Source organism: Sinocyclocheilus anshuiensis, unplaced genomic scaffold, assembly GCF_001515605.1.
Source record: "Sinocyclocheilus anshuiensis isolate Anshui unplaced genomic scaffold, SAMN03320099.WGS_v1.1 scaffold407, whole genome shotgun sequence".
NCBI classification, from domain to species: Eukaryota; Metazoa; Chordata; class Actinopteri; order Cypriniformes; family Cyprinidae; genus Sinocyclocheilus; species Sinocyclocheilus anshuiensis.
The window spans coordinates 48950-67523 of NW_015552593.1; the positions used below are offsets into that span (position 1 = coordinate 48950).

Sequence of the window (18574 nt, forward strand, 5' to 3'; positions counted from 1 at the left end):
GAATCATTTAAGGACAAAGTAACTTAAATAAGCAAATGAAAATGATATTAAAATTGTTTATTATGATATTTCTTCAACTGCAAATAAAATCAAAGTCCATCAAGTTAACCACCTTGCATTTGCAACACTATCCTTAAAGATAAAACTCTGCCAAACATGCACAGAAACTAAAAACAACTCAAAGCAAATAGATTAAATTAAACTTTAAAAAAGGTGCCAGAAAACCTGATCACTGATTAAAATCATCTTAAGGCTAGTTATTTCATTTCAAGAAACTTGTCTTGATTAATTACACAACAGCCTCTCCAAACGGTTTCTCGTGTTTTTGCTTAACAGTGGTGTAAATGAAATGAAACTGCATTTTGAAATGAAACCGAACAATGAGTGTGTCGTCGTGGCCAGCGAGTGATTCCTATATTATATAGGGATACAAATTTCCTGTCAGAAGCAACGTGAAACAAACATTGTATGTTTTCTATCTATCTAAGAGATATCAGGTGTGCATGTCTGACGCAGAGCACAACTAAAAATGTTGCAAGCGGCTCCATCGTGGCCTTGCCTGCTTACACACACACAAACGCACACTCACACACAGACAACTGTGTTACTGGCTCCATATTTGGGCGTCTCTGCCAATCCCATGATGCTGGTCACAGTTTGGCAGCCATGAAATTGATGTGAGGTTTGGCGAGAGGGAACAGCGGCAGACTCCTTTTGAATTCAGTCATATCCTGAACCAATGATGGCTGAAACACACAACACAAAGCAACACAATGAGTGATTTGTTGTTGTTTTTTTTTTAAAGAAAATGCGAGTAGTGCTTGGCCATAGAAAATCACCACAATGAGCATATCGTTTGAAAGTTAGGGGGCACATAATGTTAATAACAGTAAAATAAATAGAATTACAGTAAAAACAATAATATTTGTGAAATTACAAGTTAATCATCACTTTAATATTTTGTAAAATGTAATGTATTCCAGTGATGGCAAAACTGTATTTTCAGCATCAATACACCAGTTTTTAGTGTCACATGATCCTTCAGAAATCATTCTAATATGCTAATTTGCAGCTCAAACTATCAATGTTGCATTTTTTGAAATATAAAAATGTAAGATTATATAATTTATTTAATGTTAAAAATCCCACTGAACCCAAACTTTTAAACTGTGGAGTACAATCATCTGACATTTGGACAGTTTTCTTCAATTATTTATATTGGCAAAAATGCTTACCACATAAACTGTACATATACATCTATGCAGTACCTGAGGAAGTGAAGGGGCAGGAGCCAGATTGACATCATTTTGAGCAGGAAACACTCCAACCAGTGGACCTGCAGGAAACACATGGTAAAAATAAATTAATGTGCCCTGCTCCTTCAGTCAGTAAAATCAGAATGTTTCAACCTTATTGTGTCAGTACTCACAGGAGTCCATCTCTCTAGACAGCACATGCACAGACACTTTGTGTCTTCTGGGGGCATCAATGGCCAACAAGTCCTGGAGAGAACAGACGTGATGATTAAACCCCCATGACAACATGAGGAATTTAATTTTTGGGAGATCTAAAGATAAAATTATTAGTTTTTGCAAGCCAGTTTAAATTAGGCACTCAAACTACTTATACTCACTCAATGTGCTCTGTTTTATAACTAAAAAACAATGTTAATAATATCAAATATTTAATATATATTTTTAATAGAAGTAATAAAAGTAATGAAAATCTCGGTAACACTTTAGTATAGGGACCAATTCTCACTATTAACTAGTTGCTTACTAGCATGCCTATTTTATTAACATATTGGCTGTTTATAATAAAGCACATATTCTGCATGACCATAATCTACATCCCTAATCCTACCCAATACCTAAACTTAATAACTACCTATTAACTATTAAGAAATAGCAAATTAGGAGTTTGAGGCAAAAGTCGTAATTAATGGTTTGTTAATAGTGAGAATTGAACCTTAAAATAAAGTGAGACCAAAATCTCCCTCCAACCTGACAATGTTTAAGCATGTAACTGACAGCAATGGCCTCAATGAAATCATTTGCAAATGCTGTTGAGATTGGTCCTTTTTGCATGCATTTGCATACTGAATTGTGATTGGTCTATTTATCATGCATCTGCTTTTACAAGGCAAAGACTGTGTACATCGTGTGCAGACTCATCCATCATGAAAAGATGTGCGTTTTATGAAAATGTCATTACCACTGAACCAAAGCCTAAATGCGAACTTTTATTTTGCTGCAAGCATGGACATTTTCTTCAGGATATGCAAATCTAGTTATGATTATGCTGCAAGAAACAGCATCTGTTTCAGTGTGTGACAATGTATTCAGATCATTACCAACCCTGTAAAACTGCATAATATGTTCCTTTGTCAGTGTCTTCAGGTAAGCCACTTCAATATTATCTAGATCAGACAAAGAAAATCAAAGTCAGTGATTTTAAAACTTCAGATACTTGATGCTAACATGAGTTAATTTCAAAAGCTGATCGGTGACTCTCACCCCTGTCGAAGTTGTACTGTTGGGAGATGATTTCTCCCCAGTACTTGGCGCATTCGGCCGCCAGCTTCTTGGGTTTGTCAAGACGGCGAATAGCCAGTGCCTGGATGTGTTTCTGAAACGCTTCCTCTCCCATCTCCTCCACACTCTTCTCCATCGTCTTGAGGAAGGCCTCCACCCGAGACTCTAGGTAGTGAGGAGCTTTTTCAGACTGGATGATGAAACGCAGTCCCTGCACTCCATTGGCCCTGCGAGGGCCGCTGAACACAATGTAACCTGGTTGGACAGACACAGAGAAAGAAAGAAATTCTTAAGTTCTTAAGAGAAGTGGGAGTGAAAGTCTGAACAGAAATACTTGGTCCAATCGTCACACTGATAGACAACAAGAGAGAAAATTGTATTTCCACAGACAACTGAGAGCATTTCTCCTGAGTGTTTGTGTTACCCAGCTGTTCTTTGGTGCGTAGCGTGTTGAAGCATGGCTCAGAGATGATTTGACAGAAGAGCTCCAGCAGCATGTTCTCATGGGTGTTCTGCATGTCAGTCTGATAGTAAATCTCGATTCCACAGTTATTATGAACCTCATTCCTCTGCTGGTAAACATACCAACCACCTGATAACCACAGAGAACTGGACTTAAACACAAGAACCATGACAAACAAAATGAACACACAAATATCATAGACCTCAAATTATACACCACAGATTCAAGTTTAACAACAGTCTTAATACCATCTTATTTTCTTCATTCCAATGAAGACGTATTGATGAAATAACATACTATAAAATGTATTAAAACCCCACACATAACGTGAATATAAAATGTTAAACTTAAGTATTTTTCTTAACGCCACACAGAATATAAAAAAAAAAATTGTCACAAACTGGTATGAAAGTTTAAGTTTAGATTTTGTTTTAGACTGTGAAAAGTCTGAAGGATCTTTCATTATTACATTTTTATTAGAACCTGTATATTTAAAAAAATGGTCAAGGCAGTAATTTTATGATTTAGGATGCATTAAATTGATCAAAATTGACGTCACAAAAGATTTATTTCAAATACTATTTTTTCTATTAATTTAAGAATCCCAAAAAAATAAAAAAAAAGTTTTACAAAAATAAGCAGCACAACTGATTTCTCTATTGATAAATGCTTTTTAAGCATCAAATCTGCATATTAGAATGATCTCTGAAGGATCATGTGACACTGAAGACTGGAGTAATGATGCTGAAAATTCAGCTTTGCATCACAGGAATAAATTAAAATTTAAAATCTATTCCAATAGAAAAATAGTAATTTTCAATAGTAATATTTCACACTATTTCTGTTTTTACTGTATTTCGATTAAAAAAAAATGCAGCCTTGGTAAACACTTTTTTCAACTACACAATTTTTACCAACCCCAAACTTTTGAACAGTTGTGTATATTGTATGTGAGGATACAGAGCTCAAAGTTGGAGAAAAGCTGAAGGAAAGACTGTGTAAGTCCAGCTCAGATGTTGCATAGGTGTTTGTGGTGCTAAGCACTTACCGTCAGGTACCTGCACTTCTCTGTAGCGAATGAGCTGACTCGGCAGGAGGGGTTTAGTGTGAGCGTGCTCAATGAGAGTGTCCTCCAACATTTGCATCATGCCCAGAGCAGACTGGAGACAACAGACGTTAGACAGACTGCACTGCTCACATTACACAACATGATCTTGAAAGCAAAATCTAATGTTATGTTTTGTCAACTTGTGAGCTAATTCAATGAATTACCAACTTACAAAAGAACAAAATTCAGAGATTCATCAAGCATATCTCAAAACATACATTAGACAACAAACAATACAATTCATTTATTTTAAAAGGAACAGTTTCAACTTTCAACCCGTCTGGACTCTGGAGACAGACCTGCCTTTTCTGTATGTCTTCAAGGAAAAATGCTTTTCATACAAACCTGTTTGGTGATGTTGCCATGCAGCAGGGCTTCAATGTGTAACCGTGACAACAGCTGCGGTATGAACGCCTTCAGACGAGGTAACGTCACATCTGAGAAACACAGTCACAGCATGAACACGCATGCAGGAGACCATTACGCTCGCTTTCACAGAACAATGAAAGAGCATCGCACCATCTAAAGCGTCTCGGAGCTCGTCTTTGGTCCAGGCCACCTCAGTCATGAGCAGCCGCAGGTAATACATGGCGTGCTGGTGAGGCTGCTCAGCACGGAAATTATTCAGAGACCTCATGTACTGAAAAACACACAAAAGTTTCATTTAGATCACAGTTACAGAGCACATTTTCTCATGGACACAGATCAGAAAATGCCAAATGTCTGACTAGCAGGCATAAATCTACAGATATTTCTCCTAATGATGCATCAATTTCACTAACAGAAAAAAATCATTCAGCATTTCAACTGCAGAAATACAGATTGTAATTACCCTCAGGAAAGCCATTTAATGTCCAAAGCTCATTAGTTATCTAGAGAAAGTAACTAGAGAAAAGCATTTTCCCAAATACATGCATTGTATTAGAGATTTATTTAATTTTTATTTAATCTGCTAGCGATGTTAACTGAATGCATGTTTGATTAAATGGTGGCTGTAATAACTTTCTTGATAGATTTAAATGTTTATAAACAACAAACTGGAGTAGAACTGCCTTGTGCAAATTAAATCTACAACTTTTTTAATGGAGTGTTATGAGGGTTTATTATTAAATTGATTATTAAATAAACTTTCGGTTTCCCCAAAATCAAAAAAAAAATTTAATTTGGTTTTAGGTGTAAAAACATGGTGAAATGTGTTACGAGGAGCTGAAAAAACAAATTAGCCTAAATAAATTACAGGTAAACTACTGTGGAAATCTACAGAGAATCCTGCAAGTATAGATTTGCGCCAATAATTGTGTCATCTGTTATTGTAAAAGTATCTTGCGTGTTTGTGTGTGTCTCACCGCTTCCTTAATGATATCAAAGCGCTTCTCATCGATCTCAAACATGGCCATTTTCTCGATGATCTTCTTCAGCAGGATGTGTTGTTTGTCATTATAACCCTTGACTGACAGCTGACACACAAAGATACATTGATTAATTTTGAGAATGAGTGAGAAGAACAAAATTGGCTCAAGCACTGACTTCCATTATTCATGGTCTTTGAAATTTGTTAGAATGGAAGACAAACATACACAAATTCAGCACAGATGCATTGAGTTACTGCAGAACAGACTAAAAACAACATTTAAAGTTAAACTTTAAAGGTTTCATCTTCAGACAACCATCAATGCAGTGCATTTAGATTGTGATGAATGTGTGTGTGTGCAAGCAGTAAGGAGTAAGTGAATCACACAGCAGGTTACGAGCAGCCCAACTTTGCCACGTCATCCCAATATCAGTCAGCCTGTTTACACCTGCCATTAACATCCATCTTGGCTGATCCCATCCTGTGATGGGGAAGCTACTTTAAACTACCCATTAAGGAAAGACAATCCATGTACTAATAAATTCTGGCTATTTACCTTTAAAAGGTCTTCAAAATGTTTGTTTTTTTCTCCTGCACCGAGCTAAACATTTTCAATTCAGTAGAACTTACATACAAACATTATACTTTTGTTCCTATCTATATTCTGAAGGCTTTTACCTTTTCACTTGAACCTGGCTTTATCCAATGTTCAGATTTCTGTTCTGGAAATGTATACCAATTAATGCATATTTAATTAGATAATACCTAATTTACATATTGAAACAACATTCAGAAAACTTGTAATACAATACAACTGACAGAAAAAAAGTAGCTACACTTTAAGAAACGAACCAAACTACTATACAACTAATATAATTTGTTTTTGCGATTAGAGCAATATTTATCTGGCACAAAAAATCTTTATGAGAGAAAAAAAAAAACGTTTAATGTGGTCACCCTAACTGAACACCACAAATATTAGTCAGACTAATGGGATTCCTCTGAACAGCAGTAAACACTTGGACTAGTCTGGATGGAAGTCTAAAAGTGCAGAGTTAGTTGATTAGATTCATCCATCACAAACTTTACATTAAAGCCTTTCCTTTGAAGAAGCCAAACATGCCAACATTAACCACTGCTTTAAGATACAGCCCAAAAGATGTGGAAAGTGTCTTTAAAAATGGGTCACTATTTTATTTGCTCCTTTCTGACCTTCAGCATAAGATTTGTGTGAACACAAGGGTTTAAACGATTGGTCAAAAACATGGACATTTGATGTTACTAACATTTAAACATGGTTCGTCTAGAAATGTCCATTTTAATATATGCAAGTGCAAAAAAAAAGCACTACAGCAGAGGGAATTAACTCAGTTTCCTCTGTTCTTCCACAAATCTTTCAAACGAATACAAGAGAATTGAAATATAGCGCCATAAGTCATATGGACTGACTTTAAGGTGTTTTGTCATTTTGTGCTTGACAAGCATTTATTCTCTTTTTCTGTTCTGTTCTTTTGGGCGTGTATCTTTAAAACCACCTGAACCCAACACAAAATACAATAACCCTTTTCAAAATATTCTAGCAGACCGATTAGATTTTGAAGGTATAACATCCCATTACTTTGCAGAAAGCAGCAGAATTTAACAGACAAGCGACCCTACACACTCATAAGCCTCAAGCGCCGCCCTTCACCCAAAGCCCCACCCCTTTCAAAAGGGGGAGGGGCTAATTACCGAACTTACAAGGATGGCATTCATTCCTGACGCTATGCCATAGACCAACCCTGCCAGGCGGGCTGCATATGTATACTCTCTCAAATCATCCTTCAACAACCTGAGAAACAGGTAAGTCATGTTGCAGTGCAGTGGGTCTGCATATAGGTAGCGACTAGCAGCATGGGAAAAAAAAAAAAGAAAAGGGGAAAAAAAGAACAAATGGAGTGATATTTCTATGGAAGGGTCATGACAAAACAGGAAACGGGTTGAGAGGGACCACAGACAGAGTATGAATATGCAGCCTCAGCTCCGGCGACTATCTAAAGCTAGTCTACTTCTACATCCGGAAAAACAACACTAAAAGAATGAGAAGAGTTTTTAGCTGTGTAAAGGCCACAAACAAAGATTTGGGGTTACAACCGCAAGGACAGCAACCACTGGTAGTCATTTGTTTGTGTGTGAAGTTGGACTGTCGTCCTCACAGGAGGAGCATGTTGGGAAACAGTTGCATGGGGAATATTAGGATACTTACATACATCCCATAGACGGTATTTTGAAGGTCATAGTTCAGGCCGGCTAGCTCGGCTGCATATGCATACTCGTTCAGGGAATCCTTGAGCAGCTCAAGGTACAAATACGCCATGTTACAATGCAAAGGGTCCACGTACGCAAACGGGCTGTGGAAAAAACGCATGTGATAAACCCGGTCACTTGTAAATTTAGTACAAAGGGTCGATCTCTGAAAAATGTAATTTTAGTTTCTTAATGGTTTTGAGTAGTTAAACAGTTAGTTAACAGGTTAACAGGATAAAAAAATAAAATAAATCAGTATTTCTATCACTTTAAAATGAGGTTAGTTGGTCTACAGCAAAACAGTCTGACACTTCACTATTGGGGGGAAAAAAGAAAAAAGGAAAAATAAAGTATCAGTAAAACCTGTAAACTAGTAAAACATTTTTCGGGTGAATCTCATGACACCTGTCAAAACAAGTCCAAATCATCTCACATTAAAATCAAACCAAATTTTATTTTATAATATTTTCATTAAATCGGTGAATTACATTATTTCGCAGATTTAAAAAAAAAAACCCTACGACTAATTATTAATATTATGCAATAGGGGTGCTCCGATTGATCGGTTACCGATCACTATCGGCCGATAATCGCTTTGGGATGTTTGATTGGCGGTCTCTATAATGGCCGATCTCAAAAAAAACGATCTCAAGCTGATGATGCGTCTGCCGTGCGAGGTTTGGCACGACATGCACCGTCTCAGTCTCAGTCTGGCATGGGTGAAATAATGATAATGCTGAAGGTGAGGTACAATTCATATAAGTAATTAGAAATTTTTCTGTGAGACGCAATTTCACAAACAGCGCGAGTGAATGACCGCGCGCTCTCTCTTCCCTCTCAAAATGCGCAAATGGCTTCAAATCACATCGCACCTGCACTATAAGCGAGCTGCACAGTTGACAGGAATTATCACTTGCACAGTCGAGGCAGTGTTGCATCATCACTAAAGTTTATGAATTGCATTTCTTTTTAATTCTTGCCAGTGTTTAAACCATTCAGCGCTCGCGCACTCTCCTGGAGACCGAGCACTCATGCACACTCAAAGCGCACACACATAACGCCAGGTTCACACATTCTCCGTTTGCAGTGCGTATGCGGGGAGTATTTTTTTTTCCACGCTCGTGTTAACGGATTTTAAAGCATTCACACACCACACAGTCGCGGTCCGGCAATGTGTTCCATGAGTGGTGCGTCTGCAGCAGTGCAGAGATCGTTTCCGCTGCACGCACTGAATTAAAGTGACAGCGCATTGTTTGCTGTAAATATGAAAACGAAAATGTAGTAATTACACCATCAATGCATATATAATTAAAGTTTGCTGTGTTTCAGTCAACACATATGGCTTGTTGGCTAGGTTTAAAGGAAAAGAGCACTTTTAGATAAACAAGGCAATAATAGATGGCACTAGGGGAGGTAGAAAAAAGTTCTTTATGAACCACAGGATTGCTTGTAATAAAGATTTAAATGCAAAAGAAAAGGCAGTAGAGCTGACTGTTTCTGTGGTAAGTTTTAATTTAGAATGTTTGTGATAACGTAAGAAAAGTAGTTTAAATGCCACTTGCTTGAGCAACTGTTGCACTGTGTGTAAGCTATTAGGAGTGTAAAAAAAATTCACTTCATGATCGAACATTTAGGTGAGATAAATATATATTTTTGAAAAATCTCTAACCCCGCTCCCCTCCACCCCTCAAATAAAAAAAATCCCCTCTCACAAGAGTCACCTACAGTGCACAGCATAAATGAGTACACCCCCTTTAAAACTTAAATTCAGCAATTACTCTTTACTTAGAAGACATGTTAGGGTTCTTTGGAGATGTAATGTTCCAACAAGCCTGCTTGATCAATTACCAAAGAAGAATGCCAAAATTATTCAGCAAAATAAGATTTCCTTATCAAAGTGATAAAATGTTGTATTGCAAAAATGAGTACACCCTCCTGAAAGTTACTAACTAAAAAAAAAAAAAAGTGTATAGGTTTAAGGTTATTTTTGATCAACAGGTAAGTATATTGAACCAAAACTTTTAAAGATAAGTAATTTCCTGACAGAGTATGACGCAGCCTGCAGAAGTGACATGCATGGTTGTTGTTGTCACTACTAGAATTACCGACTGTAGCCAAAGCAAAATAAACTCATTTAACCTTTTCCAAGGCCCAGATTTACAAAATAGAGACTTCTGGGAACCCATACTCTGGTCTCAAGAGACCAAGTCAATCATTTCGGATCCAAAAGCATCCAAAATGTTCTGGTGTTGCTAGAGGAGGAGTACAGTATGAGTGCTGAAGGTGTGAGGGAGTTGTACTTTATCAGCGCTGTCATGAATTCACACTCTACTGTGTGATGCAATACAAAAACTTGAAACAGAAAATGCTACCCTCCCCTCATTCCCTGCATTACTGGCCATTTTTTCAGCATGACAATGAAGATATTCATTCTCCCAAGGTGAAAATCCTTCAATGGACATGTATTTCACTCAATCTTAACACTTGCACTGTATAAGAGGGAAATTCCCCCCCATTTTCAAAAACAAAATTCAGGCCCTAAATAAATGTCTAAAAATCCTGATTGGAGTATTACTATAATTCCACATGATAAAAAGAAGGCTTTAAAAAGATCGGTATCGGTGATCGTATCAGCAGATACTGCTTTCTGTGATCGACGATCTGTGATCGGCCTCAAAAATCCTGATTGGAGCACCCCTAGTTTTTAAAGACACTCCGTTGTTGTTTTTTGTGTATTTACACACTCCTTCAAACTGTTGTATAAACACAATAATTACACTCGCAAAAATCCTGATCGGAGCACCCCTATTATGAAAAATATGAAAAAACAAATAGACAATCCCTACTACGTACAGTTTTTATGCTGAACATACCTGAAAAACTCAAAGTTTAAACAAGCCTTGGGTAGGAAAAATTTGTCATCTTGTTTGAACCAAATTTTGCTCATTGCTGTGTCCTAAAAAGAAAAAGGAAGAAAAAAGATTCAGGAAGAAAGAAAAGCCAATGTTTGAAAGACTTTCAGCAATTCATGTAAAATTACTCCTAGTGCAAATTATACAAAATTGTTTTAAGAACAACACACCTTTATCAAAGTTGGGACAGATGGGGAATCCATTTCCAGAGGATAAATCTCAAAGTTTGTTGGGATGAATTCATTCTTCATTGGCAGTTTGAACTTTCCATTGAGGTCTGCATTTTGCCATTTCTGAAATAAAAAAAGAGAAGGAAACCAACGGTTTGGTTTACAGTAAACCAGAGTTAAAATGAGTCTGCTAGAGTAGAGTTTATAGCATTTTTACAAAAATCATCAAGCTGACTTGCTTATTTCAGAGCTCAGCACAAGGCTAGTCCCCTTTGATCAAATATACAATGCTCATAATACATGGATCCTCCCTACACCCTTTTAGTTTCCTGTCCAGACCATTTAACACTAGTCTAAATTCTGAATGAAAATGAAGATAAGGTTTGTGTGCATACTTTGAACAGGAAAGAACAAACAAAATCAAACATGACCAAAACAAAATGTGTCTCACCTTAATAGCATCATCAGTAATAGCTTCCTGTTTGTACTGCGTGCCGTACCACTCCTCAGTCCGGTCTGTCTGCCCTTCAAACGATTTAGAGACAACAGCGACCCTAAAAGAAATAAAGTGAAGCCAAAAGAATTGGAAGATCACTGCACCAGACACAGCATGACACAGTCCATTTCTCACAACTGCCTTGGGGAAAAATGGCCATGCAATTTTGCTTTTATCAGATCTCTGCCGCAGTAAATAGATGGGGAATTATGGTCATTACATCAATCAAATGTTCGAGTCTCCCGGAGCTTCTCAATCTGCTGTGCAGGGCTTTAGATCGATGAACCATTTCTGGACATTTTAGACAGTCCTGATCAATATAGAACTTTTGGAACAATGACGTGCTATTCTGGACTCCCCTGCATCAATCAACTACATAAGAGCCCAGAATAGGTTCTGTCTAAAAACCTGAACACTCTTTCCAGAAGTAGTCTAAATCACACAAGATTACCAGCAGGATCCAGCAGTTCCAGACCATTTACCCACTGCCTGATGCTTAGTGCACACAAAAACAGCAAGTGCTTTCTCAATCTGCCAAGCTTTAATTTAATTGGTGCTACAAAATTTCCAGCACTGAAAGCACAGATTTTTATTCAGTTCTACTGGAAAAAGTGGAAGTGTTGTTTACAAGGTACTGGGTTTCTACAGTGCACACTTCTGAGGAAGAACTACTTGGTGGATTTGGTAACATTTATGAAAAAACAGGATACAAGTCAAAATGTCATTTCAAATTCTGATAAACCCACTGCTAAATGTCACAATAACTGTGCTTGGTTATTTTAAATATGGTACAGATGGTCTCTAGCTGTCCAAGTTGGCAGTTCTTGGCCAGAAAAGGCTAGATCAGATTTTCACAGATAGCCAGAAGTCTGGCTATGTGAGACTTTGGTCATCTAGTGTTGCAGAGCTTTTAGCAAGGTCAGTGGTGTAGTCAATCACACAAGAAGAAGTATGACAAGCAGTAAAATCACCAGATCTGAAGGCAAAGTCTTGATCTTGATCTGAACAGTTTGGAAATACTAAGACAAAATGAAATACAGCAACCCTACAAGTACTTCCATCACAAAAACAACACAAGAGTAGCAATGGTATGGGGTTGAGATGCAGTTCAAACAGAGACAAATGCTCTTTTAAAGCTGGAAAGGAAATTTAATTTGAAAGCCTTCGTCACATTGGTGAGAATCTGAAGTGGGATTCTTTCAAACACACCAAGATCATCCATTTAAAAAAAAAAAAATGTCTTCAAAAACAGATAAAAGGAATAAGCAATCTGAGCCCAGTTTGACCCTGACCAGCACTATATTAAAGAAGCAGAAATTTGCTTTGCACAAGTTCAAATATGAAGCTCCTTCAGAAGGTCTTTGAAGAGAGCAACCAATGGCTATACGTCTGTTAAACTAATCTCATCCTGAGGTGAAACTAACTATCTTTCAGATCGATCCACAACAACATTTATCAGGGGTAACACAAACCACAGTGTTTTGGTTTAATACATGGGATTAGCAATTTGAAGAAAAAAAAAAACAAACAAAAAAAAAAAAAACACACCACCAATATTAAAAAAAAAAAAAAATTCAGAATGCTTTTTTTCCACCGGTTACATATACACACTATGGATGTGCATCTCCATAACTGAGGCTGATGCGATAGACATCTCGATGCATAGCCGACGATACAATACATTAAAAATACATATAAAGCAGCTACTGATGTGATGCGATACGATTCACCCATATTACGATGCAGTGCGATCTGATTTCGATTTGATTCAACAATGCGATTCAATGCAATGGACAATTTGAAGAAAAAAAAAAACAAACAAAACAAAAAAAAACACACCACCAATATTAAAAAAAAAAAAAAATTCAGAATGCTTTTTTTCCACCGGTTACATATACACACTATGGATGTGCATCTCCATAACTGAGGCTGATGCGATAGACATCTCGATGCATAGCCGACGATACAATACATTAAAAATACATATAAAGCAGCTACTGATGTGATGCGATACGATTCACCCATATTACGATGCAGTGCGATCTGATTTCGATTTGATTCAACAATGCGATTCAATGCAATGGAAAACAAAAAATGCTATGCAATATACAGTATATACATATATATACACACACATATAAATAAATAGTTCGTTAACGATGCAAATATGTTAGAAATGATGCACTGTGATACAAATACCAACTTGTATCCGATGCACACTCTTAAATCGATGCACTTATGTGCATGTTACAAAAGTGAAAGACCACCTTGTGTGTGCTCACCTGACATTCTCTGGTCTCAGTTTATCAAGCACCATCTCGATCAAGTCTGGCCTGAACTCCTCCAGCAAGTATTCAGCAGCCAAGACTTCCTCAAGCGGATAGTACTGATACACAGAGAAATGGGCATTATATTCAAAAATATTCTTATCATCTTCTATATCTTTTGCTCTCAAAGAATATCTGATCTTTTCATAGCCTTCGAAAGCTTTTCAGTGTTAAAATGTATAGTGTATTAAAATGTATTTTACAGCATCATACAATACAATGCACTCAACCTTACATTTCTAAAGTGACAAATGAGCCAGAAGCAATATACACAGCGATTAACATCATTCTTGACTGATTTTAAACCACCAAAAGTTCACAAAATTAGTGTAGAAAAATGCAAAACAGCCATTTGTCTTTAATTCTCGAGCCAAGTTACACAATACTGATCAGTTGGTATAATAATGCATACTGTTCCAAACACTAGTTTTGAAGTAGACAGAATGCAGCATGCTGTTGTATGCAGTACACAAACACAAAATAATTAAAATGAAACACTGGCTATGATCTCCTGACAAAACACTGATCAGCACCCTGATGACACAAGCAACTGTAACCATGGTGACAACCTTTTAAAGTCTTTCATGAGACACCTACATGCAGTAGTCCAGCCACTTTAGACGTGTATCCACGAGGACGTTCCTTATCCTTAAATCTGAAAGCCACAGTGTTCAAATCCTGCAAAAACAAAATGTAGAGACAAATCAGTGATGTCCTAACCACCAAGTCTCATTGTCAGTAGCACTGTATGAAAATTCACCTGGGCCTGTATTCACAAAACATCTTAAGGCTAAAAGTAGCTCATAACACTCCGATTTAGGAGAAAAATCTTTAAAAAAATGGGCATGTCAGTCCTAAATTTAGGACTCCTACATTTTTTTCAAAGAGTATTTCACAAAGCGTTTTAGCGCTAAAATGAGCTCCTAAATCTGTGAAACGTTAGGAGTAGTGAAAAGGACTCCTAAGTCACTAAGACCAAATCTGAACTATCCTAAAACGGCTGTTGCCAGCAATCTACCTCGGAATATAAACATTTTAGAAACATTAGATGATAATGAGATTTTAAAAAGGTATCGGCTTTGGTTTGGAGGTTATCCCAACTCCAAATTTTTGATTATATCCTTAATATATAGCTGTTCTCGCGTCCAGTTTTTCTTTTATGTTTGCATGTCTTACTATCAGCCATGATTATTCTACTCTGCTAATTAAAAGGCTGTTTATATGCATATTACCAAAATTTTATTAGTCGCAGAAAAAAACATTTTAGTGGCCGATCAAACAAATGAAGTGGTGAAATCACGGAGTTCGTGACGGACAAATCGTTAACGGCTGGTCTGTGGTAATATAGAATAGTACATCGGGCAGGACATCCATATGCTCACCTAACATTCATCAACCTCAAATATGGCTTATAATCTGAAATAGAAATATGTATGTAGTAGCAACTTTACATGGCAGCTCAATCTAATGTTATCTTTTGTATCTGTAAAGACTCTACGTTTATTCGTGTGCACTCAGAACAACAACGAAACATTGCGCTTTTGTAAAATAATGAAAGCAAACAGGATGCGCTTTCTGCCGTCTCGGACTCTGTGAACTTGAGCACGTCACTTCGAAACTCCGTGTATGATTGCCTTATTACAGACATGAAAAATATATCTATAGAGAGTGAAACTTCTAAATGAACCAATTCAAATAGAAAACAAATATTCTCAGATTATGTAATACGTATGAAACATGCATACAGGTGCATACTGCGGAGATGACGAGTCAGTGTCGCCGACTTCATCTCTTAAACCGAAAACAAAGCACTAGTGTAACAATAAATTATTAAAACGTTAATGCAGTGTACTTGCTGTTTTTCCCTCACACATTCATAATTATTATATTTGCCGGTGCGCTGTGGCAAGCCTTTTTTGTGTGCGCTTGAAGGCTTTAGGCTATGTAGGCAATTAAAGGCTCATTATGATTTATATGGTTTATTAATAAAAGTGCGACAAATAGTCAACTAATGCTTAAAATGAACGACTACTAGTTGACCAGAAAAATCTTTAGTCGAGGGCAGCCCTAATGCATATTGACTAATTGTTTACGAGAAGCATAAGAGGCTGACAATCAGATGAATATCAAGCCTACTTGTTTAATTAGTGACACTTAGCCTGCATTTTTAAATCTTTATTTGAATGTGGCAACATAATATTGCGCTCTACAATATTTCTATGAATAAATATCTGACAGAGACTATCAGCCAATCACTGGGTGCATAGTTAATAAGTATGCTGACATCATCCATAGCAACAAGGTCAACCCCGCCCTTACTCTTAGCTTAAGACTTGTCTATTCCTTAGTAAAAGTTTGTCTCAGCAGCTTTGTGAATAGGTTTTAAGAGAAAACTCTTAAAACGTTTACTGCTATTTAGGAGAACTCTTAGTGGTAAGATAAAATGTTTTGTGAATACGGGCCCTGGTGTTTATCAGACTAGGGTTTGTGAATATTAAACTATATTGTTCCAAACCTCTATTTCGTGATTTGATTCAGTGTACAGCTCTACTTTTGATTTATTCTCCCAAATTTTGCCGAATTCCATGACATTCTGGGTTACACAGTAAATTCCTTTTTTTTTCTGAATGGAATTCATAAATCTTTCCACGTTTTCTGCATTGCAGGATTCTACTTTAACAAGCATGTTCATACCTTACACTCCTGAAAGACCCACTCTTGAGGGCCCTCTGTCCGCAGCTTCTGAACATACTGGAACATGTGGAAGATGATATCCTCGACATGCACTGGAGACACAGGAAATACAGCTCAAGCCATCAAAAACATACTGGCCAGCACCAAAACACACAAAAACACTCCAGGTCCTTACACAGCCCCTCTTCTGTCAAGTCCACATTAATAATGAAGAACATGAATCCTTTTGCTCCTTCTTTCTGGCCTCCGACTAGCGTGTTTACCCATCCTGAGAAGACAGAGTGCATCCATGAATCCATGGACACAATGCATGGTTGAGATCGGAAATATATGGATCCTTATATTTTACCTTTAAGTCTTAGCAAATTATCTTTAATCTTTCACACGTTTTATCATTTGGCCACTCAAAGAAAAAGCTTTCCTGACAAACTCGCTCACCTTTAGCTTTGAGCTCAGACAGAAGACTCCCTGGACCCTCATGTCCAATCAGATGGCCCAGATAATGACCTGGATTTGATTTGTAGTACTTCTGCAGGTCTGGGATAGGGAAGGTCACATACAAGTTTCTAATGTCCTTGATAGGCACGACTTTATAAAATTGCTGTGGGAGAAGAAAAAAAAAGAAAAGAAAAATTGGCGATTGAATCAGACAGTAAGAAAACACAGTAGCAGAGAACATTCCTTAAAAGAAAAGGAAATTATGTGCTGCATACTTGGGTTTAATGCAGTAGAATTAGTCATTCACAAACTCAGTGGTCATTAACTGCTTTACACTACTGTTTGGGTTCAGTAAGAAATTTATATTTTAATTTGGCCAAAATGCATTAAATTGATCACAAATGACAGTAAATACATTTATAATCTTTATTACATTTTAACAGCTGTTCTTTTGAACATTCTATTCAACAAAAAATCCTGAAAAATGTTAAGCAGCACAGCGGTTTTCAACAATGATAGTAATAAGAAATGTTTCTTGAGTGCCAAATCACCACATTAGAATGATTTCTGAAGGATCATGTAACACTGAAGACTGGAGTAATGATGAAAATTCAGCTTTGCCATCACAGAAATAATTTGCATTGTAAAATCTTAAAATATAAATAGAAAACAGTTCTTTCAATTATAATATTTCACGATATTACCATTTTACTGTATTTTTTTTTTATGAAATAAATGCACCTTTGCTTAGCAGAAAACACTCCTTTGAAAAACATTACATTTTACTGACCTCAAACTTTGAACAGTAGTGTATAATACCAAAGGTTCAGTTCTGATGAAGCATTTCCATTAGATGTCTCTAACAAGGAGCAGGTTTAGGGTGTAGGGTGCAAGATGCATGACTGGGGGTTTAGATCTTACCCTTAGGTGTTCTTCCTGGAAAGGGTGTGATGGGAATTCTGGGACAGGGACGTTCTTGTTCTCGACCTCTCCAAAAAGCTTCACCACCATAGATGTCAAATCATCCAGCGACTCTTTAAAAAAAAAAAAAAAAAAAAAAATGTGAGTGATCATTGCGTTTACCGTTAGCTACATTTAAGTATGAATATATGAGCCTGTTTGTTGCAGTTTTCTGCATTTACTTTTTTTTTTAACAGAATGAACAGGAAAAGCTTGCAGATTGAAAAGTGGAAATGTTCTTCATCCACTAGCAAGTGTAAAACGTAAGAAATCAATTTAAGTTTGGTTTATGTGGCCGATGACTGACCTCTGCCCAGCACACACAATCCCATAAGGTTAGAGGAATAGTAGGTGGAGTGAAACTTGAGCAGCTCCTCACGGATATCAATGCCCTGTTGAGATGGCCTTGTCTCAAGGGTTAACTTATTGCCTTAACAAAAAGAGACGAATCACAAAAAAAATTATTGGAGAACAACCAGCACTGATAAGAACATAAAGGACAGTCAATGGGCACTTGACAGTTTGTGAAGGCAGCTTTAAATTCATAAGAGCTCACATATGACTACAGACCTGCCAGAATTAAACTGTGAAGAAACATTTGGAAAAAGTGACATTCTGTCATGCAAATAACAGTTGAGAATGTTAACTTTTGCTGCAAAAAAAAACTTTAACATACATATATCGGAATGCATTTTATTTTTTGAATGCACATCTGTTTTTCTCTAAATGGTTCTGGTTAACATGAGGGTAAAGGACAGAACAAATCACCTTTTTTTTTTTTTTTTTTTTTAAGGGCAAGCAAGCCTTATATAACTCAAGACCCCCACCATCTGGC

At 36.9% G+C, this 18574-nt stretch overlaps 1 protein-coding gene across 4 annotated transcripts in view; it reads right to left on the reverse strand.

The window, feature by feature from the left end:
* Positions 1 to 42: 42 nt before the first annotated feature.
* The window catches only part of ide (insulin-degrading enzyme), a 23958-nt gene continuing 5426 nt past the window's right edge, over positions 43 to 18574 (reverse strand). For 3 of the 4 annotated variants that reach the window (XM_016456510.1, XM_016456508.1, XM_016456511.1), the window contains 21 exons: positions 18047 to 18169; positions 17701 to 17813; positions 16780 to 16942; positions 16517 to 16609; positions 16342 to 16433; positions 14245 to 14325; positions 13603 to 13706; positions 11276 to 11378; positions 10825 to 10947; positions 10616 to 10698; positions 7702 to 7846; positions 5452 to 5562; positions 4625 to 4745; positions 4451 to 4542; positions 4046 to 4157; positions 2959 to 3126; positions 2517 to 2789; positions 2358 to 2419; positions 1430 to 1502; positions 1269 to 1336; positions 43 to 746 (listed from right to left, as the gene is read on the reverse strand). In XM_016456510.1, coding sequence (XP_016311996.1) covers positions 651 to 746; positions 1269 to 1336; positions 1430 to 1502; positions 2358 to 2419; positions 2517 to 2789; positions 2959 to 3126; positions 4046 to 4157; positions 4451 to 4542; positions 4625 to 4745; positions 5452 to 5562; positions 7702 to 7846; positions 10616 to 10698; positions 10825 to 10947; positions 11276 to 11378; positions 13603 to 13706; positions 14245 to 14325; positions 16342 to 16433; positions 16517 to 16609; positions 16780 to 16942; positions 17701 to 17813; positions 18047 to 18169 — 2399 coding nt within the window. In that variant the 3' untranslated portion in view covers positions 43 to 650. Of the gene's footprint in view, positions 747 to 1268; positions 1337 to 1429; positions 1503 to 2357; positions 2420 to 2516; positions 2790 to 2958; positions 3127 to 4045; positions 4158 to 4450; positions 4543 to 4624; positions 4746 to 5451; positions 5563 to 7196; positions 7342 to 7701; positions 7847 to 10615; positions 10699 to 10824; positions 10948 to 11275; positions 11379 to 13602; positions 13707 to 14244; positions 14326 to 16341; positions 16434 to 16516; positions 16610 to 16779; positions 16943 to 17700; positions 17814 to 18046; positions 18170 to 18574 lie in introns of all 4 variants that reach the window. The other variant, XM_016456509.1, reaches the window with a different exon arrangement.